The 17,502-nt window shown below is 38.9% G+C and overlaps 1 protein-coding gene across 1 annotated transcript in view; it reads left to right on the forward strand.

Moving 5' to 3' along the window:
• Positions 1-4,180: 4,180 nt before the first annotated feature.
• unc5db (unc-5 netrin receptor Db) overlaps positions 4,181-17,502 on the forward strand; it is a 120,814-nt gene continuing 107,492 nt past the window's right edge. Inside the window, exons 1-2 of the mRNA XM_023397699.2 lie at positions 4,181-4,307; positions 4,999-5,214. Of these exons, the coding sequence (XP_023253467.1) occupies positions 4,181-4,307; positions 4,999-5,214 (343 nt within the window). The remainder of the gene's footprint in view (positions 4,308-4,998; positions 5,215-17,502) is intronic.

Raw genomic sequence — 17,502 nt, forward strand, 5'->3', positions numbered from 1 at the left:
TCATTATCGGTAATTAACAGGCTAAAGGAAAAAAAAATTATATATTTTTCTGATAAAATAGAATAGAATGGTTAGTGGTGGTACCTGCTTTTCAAACACACTGTAATCCTGTGAGGTCTGAAGGGGGCACACAAATAATAATAGTAGTAGAAATTAACATATGAATCTAAGCTGAAAATGAGGATGTGATTGCAGAGGTTTAGAATGGTCTCAAGGCTTAATTCAAACTCATTAAAAAATAGTTGATTAGGTTATAGAATGAGATGCATATATAATATAAACACCATATACAGTGGGAAAAGTGCCACAAACTCTCCAAGTCCCAGCAGCTCTACTGGAGTAACAGTTAATGAATTACTAGAGAAAATAATTGTTGGATTAATTGATAATGAAAATAATCATTGGTTGCAGCCCTAATGTTAAGGGCTGTCTAACCCTTCCAGCCACAATGCTTTAATATATAATTAAGTAAATCATTAAAGGAAAGCTGCTTTTATTTTCTTAATGCAGTGTGATTCAGCTGCAACAGACCTCACTAACTTTATTGTAAATGTGGTTAATGTTGGTGATTCCATAATACATAGAAGAATAATTAAATAAAGCTCAATAAAAGATAAAATAAACATCAGAGCTTTGGAGTTTCAGCACCCCACTCCCTGTGAGCATGTAGTCAAGTACCACCCTGCATGGAAGAATATGCAGTTATTATGTTTCTGCATGTGTTTAATCAGGTCCCCTCTTTATTCAGTCTTATTCAGTCAAATGAAGAGAGCTGAAGGAAAACCTGAGGAGTTAATACCCCTGCTGTGTTCTTAACTTGACCACCATGCATGTTTGATTTATTCAAGCTGGTAATCCACTGAAGAGTATGTAATTCTTCAGTGTAAGTCATTACATACAGTCAAATGATAATATAGAAAAATAGGGACTCTCGTGTGAGTGTTCTTTTCTTGGCTGCTGCTGTAATCCTCCTCCCTCCAGTTCACAGGGTTGTTTAAAAGCAGATTTAATACTATATTGTTTTGTTGAATTTGCATTACAGTTAACATTAGTCATTATTTATCCACACTACTTGTAGGGACTCTAACTTTATATAGCAGATATTGAAATTCAGCTTTCAGTGGCATCATTAAAGAAACAGTCAGATCTTAATATCTGCAGTAAAAAGATGAATGTAAGCAGCTCCGGTAAGAGCTGTGTGGTTTTCTTATTAATGTGCGCTCAGCAACAGAGGCGCTGCTCTTTTGGAAGAAAATGCCTCCAAAGTTTGTCAGAGACAGGGCACAATGTGCTGATGAGCACCGGCGGTGTTCGTTTGAAAATAGCTCTCCACATGTCGACAAGGCACAGGTCGCACCAGGTTAGACAAAGCACTTACATCCTTTGAAAATCCAACAGCTTGCCTAAAGATGAGAATGATAATTACCTGCAAGGTGTCACAATAAATTGTTACCTGTAAAAAGAACCAAAACAAAATAAAAACAAAAAAACCCCAAAAATAAAAGAAGGAAAGAAAAGATATTGGATGCAGAGGATGTATAATTTTTACATCAAAGAGCTAAGATGCAGAAAACCTCAGTGTGTGTGGAAAACAGCTTGTGTTAGCTCGCGTAATGGCTTGCCGCCACATGTGGTGATACATATGGATAAAAAAGAAAACCCTGGCTCGAACTGCAGCGCTGCCTGTGATGTTCAGACATTCAAACATTCATCACTGCATTGATTTTGTCGCAACACATTCTTTCCTCTTTGTTTTGTTTTGAAAATGTCATGTATGACATGAATACATAATTGGATGTAAATGTATTAAATACAAAGTGGGTGTATGCAGGGTCGAGAAGAAATTAAAAATCTGACGGGAGTCAATTTTGCATCAGATGTGTGCACTGGGCCGAGCTCCTCTGCACAGATAGAAGTAATGAATTGATTTCATGTACTGTCCCCGAACCATCCAGTTTGGTCCCTCTTATCCAGCAGCATATAGCAGCAGGAAATAATCTAATCTGCATCCGCTTTAGAGTCATTTTCGACCTGTCAGTCAGTGGTTATGGAAAAATTGCTGCCGTTTCATGTTTCTCATTACAAAGGGATACCTGTGTGTTTAGTGTTTTTCCTATTTGCCCATCTTGTCACACACAATTCCACGTCATGTTCCTGCTTTTACAGCACAAAACCAATCTTTCTTCATGCCATAAACGTTTATACTTTATCACAACATGAACTAATGCCACCTAACAGAGGATTTTGCAAGAATATTTTAACCCATATAGAACAGAAACAGCTTAAATATTGCAATGCAAAACATCAAATAACAAAACACAATCAAAAAAACAACATAAAAAACATTAGGATCAAACAATCAAGATACAATACTGTCAACACATAGAGAAAATTACTACGCAAACAGTCGTGTTACAGACACATGTATGCACCATAACAAAGATTCTTGTGTCAGTGTCTATAAATAGGGAATGAAGATGATTTGAGACTGCACATCTTATTAATCTGAGGACATAATGGTACATGTCTTTGATTCTTCATGACAGTGTAACATTAGCACAGGTGTTGTCAGGTAGCGTACATCCATGCCTGTCGTGGCCTGTCATGATAACTACTTTTGTTGGATAATATATTATCCCAGAAATAATTGCAATTAACGATATTATCATATTTTTTTCATTTCATGCAACCGATATACTAATAATATAATAGCACAATAATGCAAGCCCACCATTTCAAAGAGCAATACACTTTAAATTCATATTCAGACATTTGAATTGGAAAGCGCAAAAAAACCCATTAAAGTATCCTCTATAAATAGTAAGAATAATAAAACAATGTCAATATAACGGCTAATTCTCATTAATGGGCTCTTACTAGTGCCGTTTTCATTAACCTGCTTAATGCACAATTTGAAATTATAGACTAAAAAATTTGCAATGGAAACATATGAAATTTCGAAAATTATTAAAATATAAATAAATAAAATTAAAATATTCAAAAAAATATGTCACAAAAAATGTAAATGCTTGCATGAGGTGACTACTTGACAAAGCAATGTTTCACAATTGGTAAAATGGAAACACTTTCATATTTAAGTCACATGACATGACTCGAGGAGTCACATGTCATCCGATAACATGGCAATTTATTATTTCCCCAAAATCCCTGATACATGGCCGCTGTCGTTACGCTCACCACACGCCCTTGTCGCCTTCGATTAAATACTACAGCAGTTATTGTGGTGGATGCAATTGTCCCGACCGACTGGACACTGGAAATCTAATCTAATAGGCTGCTGATAACTGGTGAAATTTAGCAGTATCACAGATAAGACTGACCCTTATTTTCCTTTCACATGTCACGTTGATCATTTTTGATGTAAATTGTAAAACATAACCTGTAAACTGGCGAAGGTATGTGAACTAACACTGTAAAACAGCAAGTTCAAATAATAATTTACATATGAGTTGATTTAATGTTATTATATTATATAACAAAGTTACTCGCAGACCACCAGAGGTCGCTTCTGGACCACATGTGGTCTGCGGATTTGAGAAAAGCTGCTCTAAGATGTAGTGGAGTAGAAGTTTATTTATTTTCCCGCCCCTATCCAGTGGTGGAAAGTAACTAAGTACATTTACTGATCATACTCGGATACTGTATTTGTATTTGGTTACATTGCTACTCTTCACCCATATTTTCATGTCATTTATCAGCTTCCACAGCAAAAAACAAACCTTTCTGTGTAAAATAACTAAAATATCATACAACTTACCCTGAAGGATTTAATCAGAACATTTGCAGCATCCATGTTTTTTCCTTCCTTTTTTAAATGATTCCACCAACTATTGAGCACAAAGAAAGCAGGGTATAATAGTGCTATCGATAGCCGAAGGAAGTGCATGTGGTAGCAATGTGAAAAAAGACATCTACCTGTCCTGCAGTGGGTAATGTCAGCATATTATTCCCATTTCAGTCACCTTCCCTGTTTGTTTTATGTGTGGCCTCTCTCTACACCTGCATCCATTCATTTGCCCATTTAACAAGGACAACATTGATTGAGAGAGGTGGTGAGGCGGCCGATTCGATTTCAGGGGACAAAATTGGATTTGATGGTGGGGTATAATAGCTTTCATGGGCTTTTACGGCACTGAATAGCTTAGCTGGAGCTGCCTTGATGGGAGTGAGGTGTAATTCTGAGAAGGATCCCGGGGATGGCAGGATCACAAAGATCCTGTTCCTTATTGTCCCAGCCAACAGAGCGCTCTGTGCTTTGCCCAGAGGAGGCGAGCACAGGACACCAGGTGAGGCCGAGACCTACCTTCAGACTGTGGGAAAAAAAAAAAAAATCCCTAACACAAAGTCATGCTCTCACAGTCTCTCCGATTATTGTTTCCAAAACTGTGCTTAGATCGATCAGCTGCCACCACGACCGGGCCGGACTCTGACCAAACTGAAAGGAAAGGGGTTAACCTGCCGCGAGTTGTCGTCAAAGATGGTGGCACATTGGCGGCAGCACAAAGGCTGTTTTTGTTTTTTTTGTGGGGACCAGAATCCAGGCCTTGTGGCTGAGATAAGATGTATTCAGACTCCACAGACACAATTTGGATAATCAGTCCCCTCCTAATGCCTCTCCACTTGGTCTGCTCTGATTTCATTCATCTGCAAATTGCTCTGAGGAGAACAGTTTTGCTTGAATGGAGGACGAGTTGTACTTTGTGAATATGTTGCCTTTCAACAATATGTTAGCTTTTGATGAATGGGGAATTCAAAAAACTGTCCGCCGAGCAATCATTTTAAATTTGCAAACAGTTGCTGTTACACTGTTGTTAGTAAAACAAAATGAATCTGAAAGTGTTTTTCACTCAGTTGTGTAACCAACTGAAAAGGACTTTGCTTCCCTTTGTATCTGTCTGACTACCGATTGTTCACTTCAGTATTGTTCTAAGACAGACAGTATTGGGAAGATGAAGTAACTGAGGTCTCGGTTTGCAGGTGCCACCGGTGATGCTCAGCCTGATGCCCTACCCTCAGTGCAGGGCACCCTGCCGCACTTCATCCAGGAGCCGGAGGATGCCTACATCGTCAAGAGTAACCCCATCAAGCTGCGCTGCCGAGCCGCGCCGGCCTTACAGATCTTCTTCAAATGCAACGGGGAGTGGGTGCACCAGAACGAGCACTTCTCCCAGGAGTATAAGGACCTCAACACTGGTAAGACGAAATTTTGTGACCTGTTATATTCCACAGCAGTTGGTTAAGATTAGGGAAAGATTGTGGCCTTGTCAAACAGTCAGTGACTTCAGTGTTTATTTACACTTCGCCAAAACCATGATCTTTCCTTAACCTGGACGTCTACCACAACAGCCTGCTGACAATTCTCCTGTTGATACTAAATGCAGCGCTTCATTGATTCAGTTCAAAAATACTGTATGTTGCCTCTGAATTAGGGTTGTGCCTAGGGATGATTATATCAGTGATCGACGATCATCAGAACAATCTTCTTTGCTCATTGCTCATGCCTTTGCAAATGTCAAGATGATATTGGAATTGTTTTCCCATTAACTTATTATTTGTAGTAGTAAATTAAAATTTAATTTTAATTTGCTCCGCCAAAGTTTCACGTACATAACGGCATATAACCATGCTTGCAACACACGTGCACACACACACACACACACACACTCAGTGCAGCCGATTGTAATGAAGCACTGCTTGTTGTGTGTAGGTGCCGTGCTGTGGTTTAAGAGAGGAGGAGATCGACAGACGGAACATGTCATTTAGTTTGGTTTCTTATCCTGCTGCTTTTTAATGTTTGTAAAAAGAAATTTTGGAGTCAATGACAGTTTTGTTTTATTTTATCTTACTGTCATCACTCAGGTTATAGAGAGAGAGAGAGAGGCGAGCAAAGCGGGACACCCTCGCTTTTTTTGGTCCACTCCTCTTTCTCTCTCACTCATAGGGCAACGTAACCTGTAGGAGACAGGGTTAATATGACAGTTGTGGGGTTGTTTTGTTGTCTTGCTAGAGTAGTGTTAAAAACCGTTTTTCTCCAATGTTTCACTGTAATCGTCACTTATTCAGTCGTGAATTAAAATGATAAAGAAACGCGGCTGGAATAACCTTTTGCGTTACATGTGACATAAGCATGTCGTTTGGAAAATGGAATCTACTGAGGACAGTTCTTTTCGTAGAATGCGATACATTCATTTCTTCGTCAAGAAAACAAATTTGGAATCTTCATATAAACAAACTGTTTATATTCAGTGTGACTCACAAAAACACGCTGTTTATCCTTGATGTTTAACAAACCCGCTGAATGCATTTCCTTCGTAATGTGTCCTTCAGTGCGCTACTGATGTGTAAAAACTGCCTTTTAAGTTGCCTTAAAAACAAAACAAACATTTCTTTATTCCCGATTTATTGCTGCAAACTCTCTTAAAGCCACTGAAGATTTTTTAGATTAAATAATCTTTACTAAATGCACAACAGTCAAAGTTAACATTCTGAAAACAAAACAGTTAGAGTGTAGAGTGGTCCATGGGAAGCTGAAGCTGAAGTTTCTGGTTAATTTGGAATCCGTCTCTCTGGGTGATCACACACAGTCTCTGGATGTTTTCACAGCAAACTGTCAGTGGAAGAATCCAGGAGACTTCAAAACACTCCCTGAGTCATAATGAGGCAAATATTCACTTTATGAATAGTGTTGGAATAGATTCATTCTTGATTGACACCAATGATTCTGACTTTTGCCTTTCTGCATCCTGCTCATCCACTAAAGCAACCAACTGTGATCAGTGTTCCAGGTTTATGATGCATAAAGTATAGCCATGTGCATGTATCAGATAGTATGATAGATATATACAATATATCACTACACATGCAGCAGCCAGTCTTTTTCTGTTTGGAATCTGTCCTCTTTTGAAAACTGAAAATAGAAAAACCTTTGGGTTTTGGCACTTAGCCCTATTTATGATATTTACACAGGCTTCAGAACTTGTGAAGGACCTTTTTTTTTATTAAACTTGTCACTTTCTTAATAACTGATGAATTTAAATAGTGGTTAGTTGCAGATCGGTCTTCAGTGTATCTCATTTCAGAGGAAACATTTTTCTATTCCTTCTGTAGTGAGAAACAGTTTTCTCTTTTAACATAGAGTTTCACTGACAAGGTGAGAACTGCCATTTCTCTGTTATGATCATATACTTTGAAATAGTGTTACTCCGTCACCCTGACTGCAGTTGAGAAGTTAACAGTAAAGCTGCATGTTTATTGCACATTTGATTATTCAGTCATTTTTTTAGCACTTTAGCTGCTTTTTTAGTTTCTTTACCAGTGAATAGATGTTATAGGTCAACATGACTTAAAAGGCTTACTCTGGCAGAATTTCATTAGTGTGAGTGGAGAGTTTCATTAAATTCAGGGGAGGCAACACTGAAAACCTTTTAATACATTTGAACAGAAATGACTGAAGCTGGTGTTTCTCTTAGCAGCGCAGTCTTGATTTACTTTTGGACAATGAACTACCAGTTAGGAACCATGGATTTAAAAAAAAAAAAAAAAGCACTAAAAACACATTTTCCATTTACGATGAAGACCAGGCTTCTTAACGGTCCCACATTTTACCCTTTTCTGGTGTTTTATTTCAAGTGTTGATCCATAAGTGAAATATTTGTGGTTTTAAGAACCAAAAACCATCTCAGTTTAGTTTTACATCTCCTCTCTCAGGCTTCTCTCTGGAGCTCTAGCAACAGCAGGTTGGTGAGCCAATCAGAAGAGAGGCTCTGAGCCAAATCCAGCAAGGTTAGATGGTGGATCCAGATGGGCTGTGCAAGGGGCATAAGTGAGGGCAGTGACTGTATAGCTGTGACATCAAGAAGTTCCAGAAGTCCTGACGACTCGTTTTAAGGCTCAGTTTCTGAATACAGGCTGTGTGCATTTCTCTATGGACTGAGCGCTTTGATATTTTCACAGTATTAATATAGAACCTAGACCTGCTTTATAATCAAAGAACACATGGACATCTACCTTTATACTGAATGGGACCTTTAATATTAAGGTTCGGAAAGTTTGGGGTATTTCACATGAGACATTTCTGTCTTTGCTGTTTTGAGTGTTGGTCTCTTCACTGTTGAAGAGGGAAAGGCTCTATGGGATAAAGATGACTTCACACATTTTTTATGCACTAATCAGAGTTCAGCATTTTTTATTATAAGTATGACAACCCTGTCTCCCTGTAAATTATGTTTCTATACAACTTACCTGCAACATTTTGTACGAAACATAATTGACTGGATTGTCTTTTCTGTTCACATAATTAGGATACATAATTAATTAACATGTTTGGCAAGTAGCAGAAATGTTGATACTTGAAAGTAAAATGTTCACACACAACGCATTTGTTTTCTGCAGTTCAATATCCATTTTGTAGTGACAATATAATTATTTATGGTTATGTTTAGACTCTCACAGCACTTGGTTAAGGTTAGGGAAAGATTGTGGTTTGATACTGAAAACATTCACAGTGACTTTGCACACAATGTGTTTATTTACACTTCAACAGAACCACGATCTTTCCCTAACCTGAACATCCACCACAACTGCCTGCTGGCAATTCTCTTTCTGATGATAAATGTAGCGCTTCATTCATTCAAAATATGCTGCCTCTGAACATGATCCAGCCATAGAACACATTTCCTACTTAACATATTTGATGTTGTAAATTGCTGTAGGAGACAGGGTTGAATGTGAAAGTTGTGGGGTTACTCTGTTAGATTTTGAGTGTTAAAAATCTCTTTTTCCCCCCTAAGTTTAAGCTATAATCATGACTTTGGGAATTAGTTTTATATTGAAATATGTGAGTTTGACACAGACCACCTGTTGTAAACCGTGACAGTTTTCTATCAGGGCCAAAGTGGCGGGTGGCCTGAATTTGTAGGGAACATGTTTAGGTGGATGTGTGAGTTAAACACAGGAGATCGATATCTGTTTTCGGTTTCCATCAACTGTCAGCACTGATTTCTTTCAAACGTTACCGTGGTCAAACAAAAGCACATTTCTGGCAGAGTGTTTTAACTTTGAAGTGCCATCTTAGAGGTGGAGAGAAACCCAGCAGTATAACATTCATTTGTTTTTCTCTAGCTCTGGAGGAAGCCTAACAGTGTTTGAAAGAATTAGTAAGATCATGTCATCGGGGTTGTCTAGCACTTGAAACTACAGATTCATAACAGAAAGACAAAGTTGCAAACTAGGGATATGCCTTTTGAAAAATGTAAGTTTCAACCAGACAGGGCGTTCTTAATGAGACGCTAGCCTCATTGCATTATGGGAAATGTAGGATCCGGGTTTTTTGGTGCTTAACACATACTAGACAACAAAATTCAGGATATCGCATACTCTGGTTCTTAATTTTGAACCATTCTTTCTTTAATGTGTCTTTTGTGAGTCCCCCAACATTATGGAAGTGCAGTTCTAAATCAGTGGAGCACCGATGCAAAATGTCTTTTTCTTTATTAATAGAGACCAATGGTAACAAACCAGCATGGCTTGAGCATATCTTCTCCTCTCTTTATCTGTCTTCCTCTCTGTATCTGTCTCACCAGAGCACCTGCTTCATTGGCTTGTTTTGCCTCTTGTGCTGTAAAAATGAAAGGCTTTTTAGAAGTCTCAATACATCTCTTCCTGGTCTATATTCTGTTGCAGTGATATTAATGATAGTTTGCCTAAATTGCACTTTCTTCTTTTTATTTATTGGGTTTACACTCCAGTTACACTGTTTTTTTTTTTTTGTTGTCATGTTCAAAAATGAAACGTAGGAGGCATTAAGTAATTCTATGTTTGGACCATGACATGGCTAATTACCGAGGAGATATGCGGACCCTCAGGCTAGGCCAGCTGGAAACCTGAAAATAATGTGTGAATACTGTTTCAACAAAGTCTACGGGTAATACATGTTGGGCTGATGCTGATGTGTGTTTCAGGTCTAGGTTATGATTTGAAGTGTGAGGGAAGCAGTGGTGTGCCATACCAATTAAGTCCCATTAGTTTTTGTCAGGTGGAAACATGTTGATTAGAGGACCTGACTGAGGCCTCCTGAAGGGATTTCTGGCAAACAACAAAGCCAATGTGACACCTCGGCTGGAATACTCTGTGATTAGAGCCTATGAGAAAGCCGTCTTTCTTGTATTCATGAAGGTCCCTCCACAGGAAAGAGGCTTTAATTGCTTCTGGAAGTTCATTATAGTGTGATTGCTGTGCTGTGAAATTGTTGTGAGCTTGATAATGGCAAAATGAAATTTGGAACTTCAATTGTTTGCTGTTTTGTGTGCAGAGGAAAAGTACAAAGGAAAGTTCACTTGGTGGTATTCGCCAGCTCACTTCACATGCCACTTCGACATCCAGCATCCAGCAGGAGGGAAGCTGATCAGTGGATTTGACAGATAAGAGTGAGAAACTCAAAAGCCAGAAAGCCTGCTCTGCCTTGAGGCTACAACATGTGGCTACTGTGTTAACAAACTTCCAAAGTAAAATTTGAAATTTCCTGGTCCAGACTTGAAGCACAATGATGGAACTTTACAAATGACAAATAACAAATTTTACTTTTCCGGATGAAAAGAAAATTAAATCACAGGCAGTAAAACAAACTGTTGCTCTGTTCATTATATTCAGGAAGTTTGCTGCTACACCTTACTTGGTCTGGTGTGACCACTAGTTAACGGTGGCAATAGCAAAACAGTAAAAGCACATGCACTAAATAATCTGAATATATCCAATAATAACAAGTCCACTAAGACATTATCAACCTCAAACCTGATCTTTCACTCAAGATGCTATAGTGCTTCCCTTTTGGCTACCGTTTGTGCTAACACTGTAATTAAACTGTGATTTTAGTCATTTTTTGGAACATAAGGGGAAAAGCACACCAGCCTGTAAAAGTGCTCTAATGCTCTGTCACTGTAGACAATTTAACATGTCTTGGCAAGAAAAGCACATGTCTAACAATATAGCTAATGACTACATTCAATTTAGGTTTATCAGCCCAGAGGCCTTCATACTGTGCATGCTGACCTCCCTGTCATGGCTTACCTTAACACTGGATGAGACTGAGCCGTTGTTAATGTTATTAGTCACACCTCTACCTTTCCTGCTATGATGACTAAATGTGTGCTGTGAAAAAAGGCCTATTGTTGGATGAAGGAGCTTTAATATCATTATTATTGGATTATCATCGTGCATGTAAATAAAGCCAATACAGAATTGTACAAAACACTAAACCATGGCAGAGAGACAACACTGAGTGCTCCAGAATGATCACTGTAGAGCCTTTATTGAAAATAAAGATATGCTTGAAAGGCCTAGTTGTAAGTTTTCTATGGAAAGTGGAAAATGTCCTTGGTATCAAAAAGTGATGAGCCAGTCCATCCAGACCGAGGCTAGCTGGTTAGCATGTTAACTTCAATAGAGGAGAGGAAGTGATAGAAATGGAAGCAAAGCAAGAGTCAACATTAGAGTTGCTTTCCCCTGCTGGACACAGCTTTTAGGGAGTGATGGAATGAAGTTTTAAGCTAAACTTGAAATGTTTCTTCTAGATCGGTAAGTAAACAGGTGCTAATGGTAACGCTGGCTATGCAGTATTAGTAAAACTTACTAATGGCTCCTTTTAAACACAGCATAAATGTTTAGATAAAGTGATATTTACCATGACAATACCTCAGTCTTTCATTACCATCATTATCTTCTTTCCTATTGAACAGCTGTTTACTGATGCAATGGATAAATATAAACTAAATGATATAGCTGGTTATGACAGTGTTGGGATTAAGTGTCCCCAGAGATCTTCAGTGAAATACTTTGAAGAGAAACTTAACACACCCCCCCAAGAAATGTTGTTTTTGCTCCCCTCCAGTGGTGTACCTTTTCACTGTGCTTCGGTGATTTACAGATGTACACTGTGACATCACCATTTCAACACTAGTTTCAAGTGTAATTCACTAATAATTATTACTTGCTAGCTGGGCCCCATAAAGTGGGATTTAGGGTCCCCGGAGGTCCTTGGGGAGGCTTCAGAGGAATTATTTGAAGCCATTATGTGTAGATTGTTTGCACTGAATATATTAGGGCTGTCCCCTATAAGTCGATGAATTGATGTTGATGCATCAGTTGAAAAGACATCACTCCATTATTTTTGGACAATACACTATACAAACTAACTCTTGTCTTGAAACGACTGAACCACAAATCTAACTCTGATGGAATTGGAGGCAAGTGATGATGGAAATGGAGGGCAGCACAGCATAAGGCTCTGGCATCAGTAGTAATGTTGCTTCTGAAAAACAATAGATAAAGAAAAGGCATGAACAAACAAACCACAAACATCTGAGCAATTAATATCAACAGAGATGACAACCCCTCCACCCTCCCCACCCCTCCATTCACCCAGAGTATCATTTTTGATACCACCATGGGCTTTAATCTTATTCAAGTTTAATTAACTGGAATTATCTCAATTAAATTGCACTTAAAAATATTAATAGTAATACTAATATTACTTGTTAGAAGGGCTCTATCATGTGGAATTTAAGGTCAGTTGAGGTGGAAGTCCTTGAGGTGGCTTCAGGCGACCTTTATGTAACTATGAGAAACATGAATAATTTAAAGCCCCCGTGTATTTTTATGTGACTATAGCATCTATTAAATTATTCCGATGTTAAAAGTTTTTTCTTTAAACAGTCTATCCCAGTGAAAGTTGGTGCTACCTAGCAGTTATCTCCCCCACCTGGAGTGTAGACCGTATAATTCAAAGCTCTATGGACTAATGTGTGTAGCATGACAATTTGAGAACCACCTCCATAGTATAACCAGTATGTAAAAGCTAAACATTGACTAGTTCAAGCAGATTCATTTCCTCCTTCATCGGTTATGCTCATTGTGGATCATTTTGAAAGGGAAATTTGATGCATATTTCATATTCATTACCTTAAATTAGGCTCGGCTTGTTCATCAGCGTTCCCACATCAGTAAGTGCCTGCTGCCATCGCCGTTCTTTACTGACTGACAGCCCACCTGCCCCTTCTTTCCTTAATCTGTTTCATTATCCGTGCCACTCCACTATCTCCCGTTCCCGTTTCATAAGGGGGGTGGAAAAAATTACAAGCCATTTTACCTCAACTTGCTCTGTCTCGGTTCACCGAATGGTTACCTCTCACTACAATCGCCGCACTTAACTGCCCGTGGCACTGCCAGGCCAAGTGAAATCTCCTTGCTATCCACTGGCCCGTGTGGATTAGCAATTAGAGGAGCCTGAGGATGTCCTCGCCATAGCCGTGGCATAGGCCCGCCTTGTATCAGTGGTGAACGCAAAACCACAGATAAGGGCGGACTTAACGGGACGGCTTTGTCCTGGCTCTGTAATAGACAGCAACATTGAGTATTGGATTAGTCTGGCTAATCAGAGGAGGAGATCAGTGAAGAATTGTAATGTTATCGATTAGGACATGGGCCCTCAATGCAAGCAGGAGCACCTGATAGCATCTCTTATTTACCAACTATCCTGATGAATCACTAGGCGCTGATAAAGCTGACAATGCCCTTGAGTTTGCCAGCAGCAGACACGAAGGGAGGACTGTGTGTATCTGCTCTGTGTGCCGCACAACACCTGAGGACAGGCAGTCCTGCATAGCGTGCGCATAGATATTGATTGCATTTTTTTTTATAGATTTTTCCAGTTCCATCTATAAAAAAACACTGTAAGCAGCTGTTTTCAGATTAAATTTTTAGCAAGTTCATCTGAATGTCACTTTGAAGCCTGAGTGTTATAAGAAATTAAAGGACATACCCAACTTGTGCATGTTGCTTGTGCGATTGTAACCTTCAGGTTTAATGTGAATCTCTGAGCGCCTCGTGTCTCTGGACCGACATTCAACAATCATACAGGGAAAAATCCATCACAGAAGAAAAAGAGATACCTTTCCCCTCCACCCACAGTAGCCGCACTAAACCAGAATGCAATGCAGCCACAAGGCAATTGGCATTTTGAGCAAGGGCCAGGCTGCAGACACACCCCGGTGTTTACAGAGCGGTCGGCTCATGAACAACAATATACAACTACAATTTATTTGCTCACAAACCCTTCGGAGACTGAAGGCAACAAGCTCACACCCCATTCTTGAAAGGCATTCTGGGAAATGCAGAAGTGAAGTAGACATAGATGAGGCAGGCTGAGGGGAAATGGGGACGCCAAAGACACTTTATCACAAACTACCTCTGGAATGCACTCAACAGTATCACAGACTGATGATATACAACAGTGTAAGAGGATGGGAGGGTGAGTTTTTCCTCTAGGACAGGGCTGATTTGTTCTCACCAATCTTGGTATATTAAACTGACACTTTACTGTAGACACCAGAGTTGAGTGAAGCACAGAAAAATGGTTTAGTTGGACTCTTTCCCAGTGATAAAGTTCTCACCAGGTCAGTTACATATTTCTCATCAGCTTAACAATGCAGGGAGATAACGTAGATGAGATATGCAGAGGATAGAAATGATAATCAAGATAATTTCCTCTATTCTCTGGGGCTTCATTGCACAGCAATACTCTATGCAGCTCAGTGCAATTATGAAAATATCCTGATGAATTCTCCAGTAAATGCCTTGTTATTAAAAAGGTTTCATCCACCTATTTTCATACTAAGTAAGATGCATTGAATTATAGAAGCTGACCGGCAATGATGTAATTAGATCAAATTTCCACAAAAGGTTTTATGCAGGCTTGAAGTTAAAATTTTTATGTCTGTGAAGACCTTACATAAATCGTGATGGAAATGCATTATCCAATAAATAATGACAAAGGCTGGGAGCTGCTGGCTCAGTTTCAGTGCTCTGTACTGCACTTTGAGCATGCCACTGAATATTATAAGATCTCTGCAAAATACACTCTTCCAGTTTATTAGGAACACCAAGTGAAACCTTATGCGGTCTCGTACAAGAGTCTGCAATAAATCCTACCTTCATGAAGGTTTTACTCTTCGGTTTTAGAGTTGAAACTGTTTTAGAGAGGCATTGATCAACTTTATGATCATTTGAGGCTGAAGTTTGTGATGCGGTTGATTTATACTGACTGGTGTTTTTATAACTATATGTTAAAGCAACACCTCTCTACAACAGTTTCAAGCACTGAACATCACAACCTTCATGAAGGTAGGATTTAATATAGGAAAGACTTTCAGTAGTGTTGTATTATACTGCAATTCACTTTAGCTAGGTGTACCTGAGTGTATGTCCACCACATGGTCACAGATGAGGCTGGATTATGAAAGCCTTACATTCACCTCATATCAGCTATAACCTGACTGAATTGTGAGGCTGACAATAACATTGATATTTTGAGTTTGAAAAGTTAAGTATCGGCCACATGATGTAACATTTTTGATTCAATCTGATTATTAAAGCAGTATGTGTGAGTCTACTCACAGTGCAGAGTGCTGCTTGAAGCGAAATGCAAAGTGTGTTTGCTTACTAACATTTAATCATCACCAAACACAAAGTACACCTGTCGTTGATGTTACAGCTATTTGGTCATAAATCAAATTATGGGAGAAACTAACAGTGTATCCTGTGATGGTGTTAGATGAAAAGTGAAGAGGCCAGTTTATCAGGAGCGTGAATGTCTACACAAAATTTCATAATAATCAACCTCATGGTGGCAGTAGAGGAAGAGTCAGTCACTCACTAAAGCAGGTTAGTGAGTTATTAGGATGGATTGTCTGGAAACCAGACATTCAGTTTAAGATATATCACTCCATGAGATAAGATTTTGTCCCACTGGTGCTTCAAGATTCAAAATCAAGGAATTACCAAAATCACTTAGATTCTCCCTCTGGGGACCATGACTGTATGTTCAAAATTCCATGGCAATCCATTTACAGTAGTTGAGATTTTTATCTAAAAACATGCAAAGATAGGAACATGCGAGAGGAAGAGGATCATCAAAACTGCTAGCCTGCTAAACTGCTAGTTGTCTCGGCATCATGTCCGTCTACAGCTAAAAACACAAACCTTATCAGTGCTCTCAGATGGATCGATTATCTAATGGAGATACTGTTTATAAACTATCTCAAACATATATTTAGCAGTTCTTATTTAGGACCTGATCCATACAGATACATGTATAGTAGGTTCAGGTAAAATTAGCCCATATGTAGGCCTGGCCAATTTAGGTCTTCTAATATCATTTGATTGCACATAATTTGATGAAGATATTTGATCTTTGTTTGGGAACATTGAACCTCAAAAGTATATCAACTGAAATCACTCCTTTATTTCCTGATATAGTGGTCCTTGTCTTGAAGAGGGTCCCACTGTAAAAATCTAGTTTTAAGACCATAATTATTTTATTCTATAATGTGCTGAAATGATGCATATTCCTAAATAAAGTTGTGTTTTATCAAACAGCTTCAAAGTAATTGACAGAGAGAAAACCAGGAGCCAGGTACTATTAGGTTCATATAGGGGCTCTACCACAAACTCATCCCCCGGGGGCCCCGAGCACGTTAATCTGGTCATGGCTATTTCTCAGATGCAAGTCTCCACTATATATATTGGCCAGTGGCTGGTGCGAGATTAAACCATTATTTGATTCATGTTTCTTCTTTTACGTTTTCAGGCAGCATAAAACAAGGTAAAATGAGCTAAAGTGAAGAACAGCAGAACCCGACCAGTTCTCAGAAAGATTTCCTGCTTGATGTTTTTTGACATTTGGGAAGTTTCTGACTTTTTCAGCAGTTTATGAATCATTTTCCTTCATGGCTGAATAAAAACAGTGACAGCTGCTTCCATAAAAAATCATATTCAGAGTATTTATGATGCGTATGATACCAGTCACTTCATCAGAGGGCTGTTTGGACAGATTATTAGTCAGGTGAATCCATTTATTAGAGCCTGGATAAGTTGGTACAGCTGGTTATTTTTCCAGCTATTTCTCATGCCTTCTACTCCACTAATAACTCTGATGCTGCTGATATATATCTGAGACATGAGAGCAGGAGAAATATGAAGGGAGGTATATGAAAAGAATATTACTAAGGCTTAGACCAATATAGGATTAGGATTTGACTCAACAGTGTTTGGGGTGTCAGTCTGTAAAGCCTGTAATGGAATCTGGCTCACCTACCATAAGGAGCTGTAGCCAGAGAATTTCATTAGTCTGCCATTCAGTGGGGAGTTCAAGTGTCCTATGATGATCACAAGAATGAAAACCTGCAGGAGAGCATACAGAATTTGTCAGATTTAGTCTACAGTTACTGGTATCTGCTGTCAAAAACCTGCTCACGCTGATTGAGTGTGCACAGCAATGAAGCATTAAGATTAAACATGAAGCACTTAATGGTGGTACACTTCAAGGAGAACTCTGCACTTTTTCATTTTCTGTTGGACAAATTAAATTCATCAAGGAATTATGGTACAGCAGTCAGTGCAATGGCAATCATTTGCCAAAATGTGACTGTC

This window comes from Seriola lalandi, unplaced genomic scaffold (assembly GCF_002814215.2).
Source record: "Seriola lalandi dorsalis isolate HSWRI2012SDOR001 ecotype SW California unplaced genomic scaffold, Sedor1 jcf7180002054883, whole genome shotgun sequence".
Lineage (NCBI taxonomy): Eukaryota > Metazoa > Chordata > Actinopteri > Carangiformes > Carangidae > Seriola > Seriola lalandi.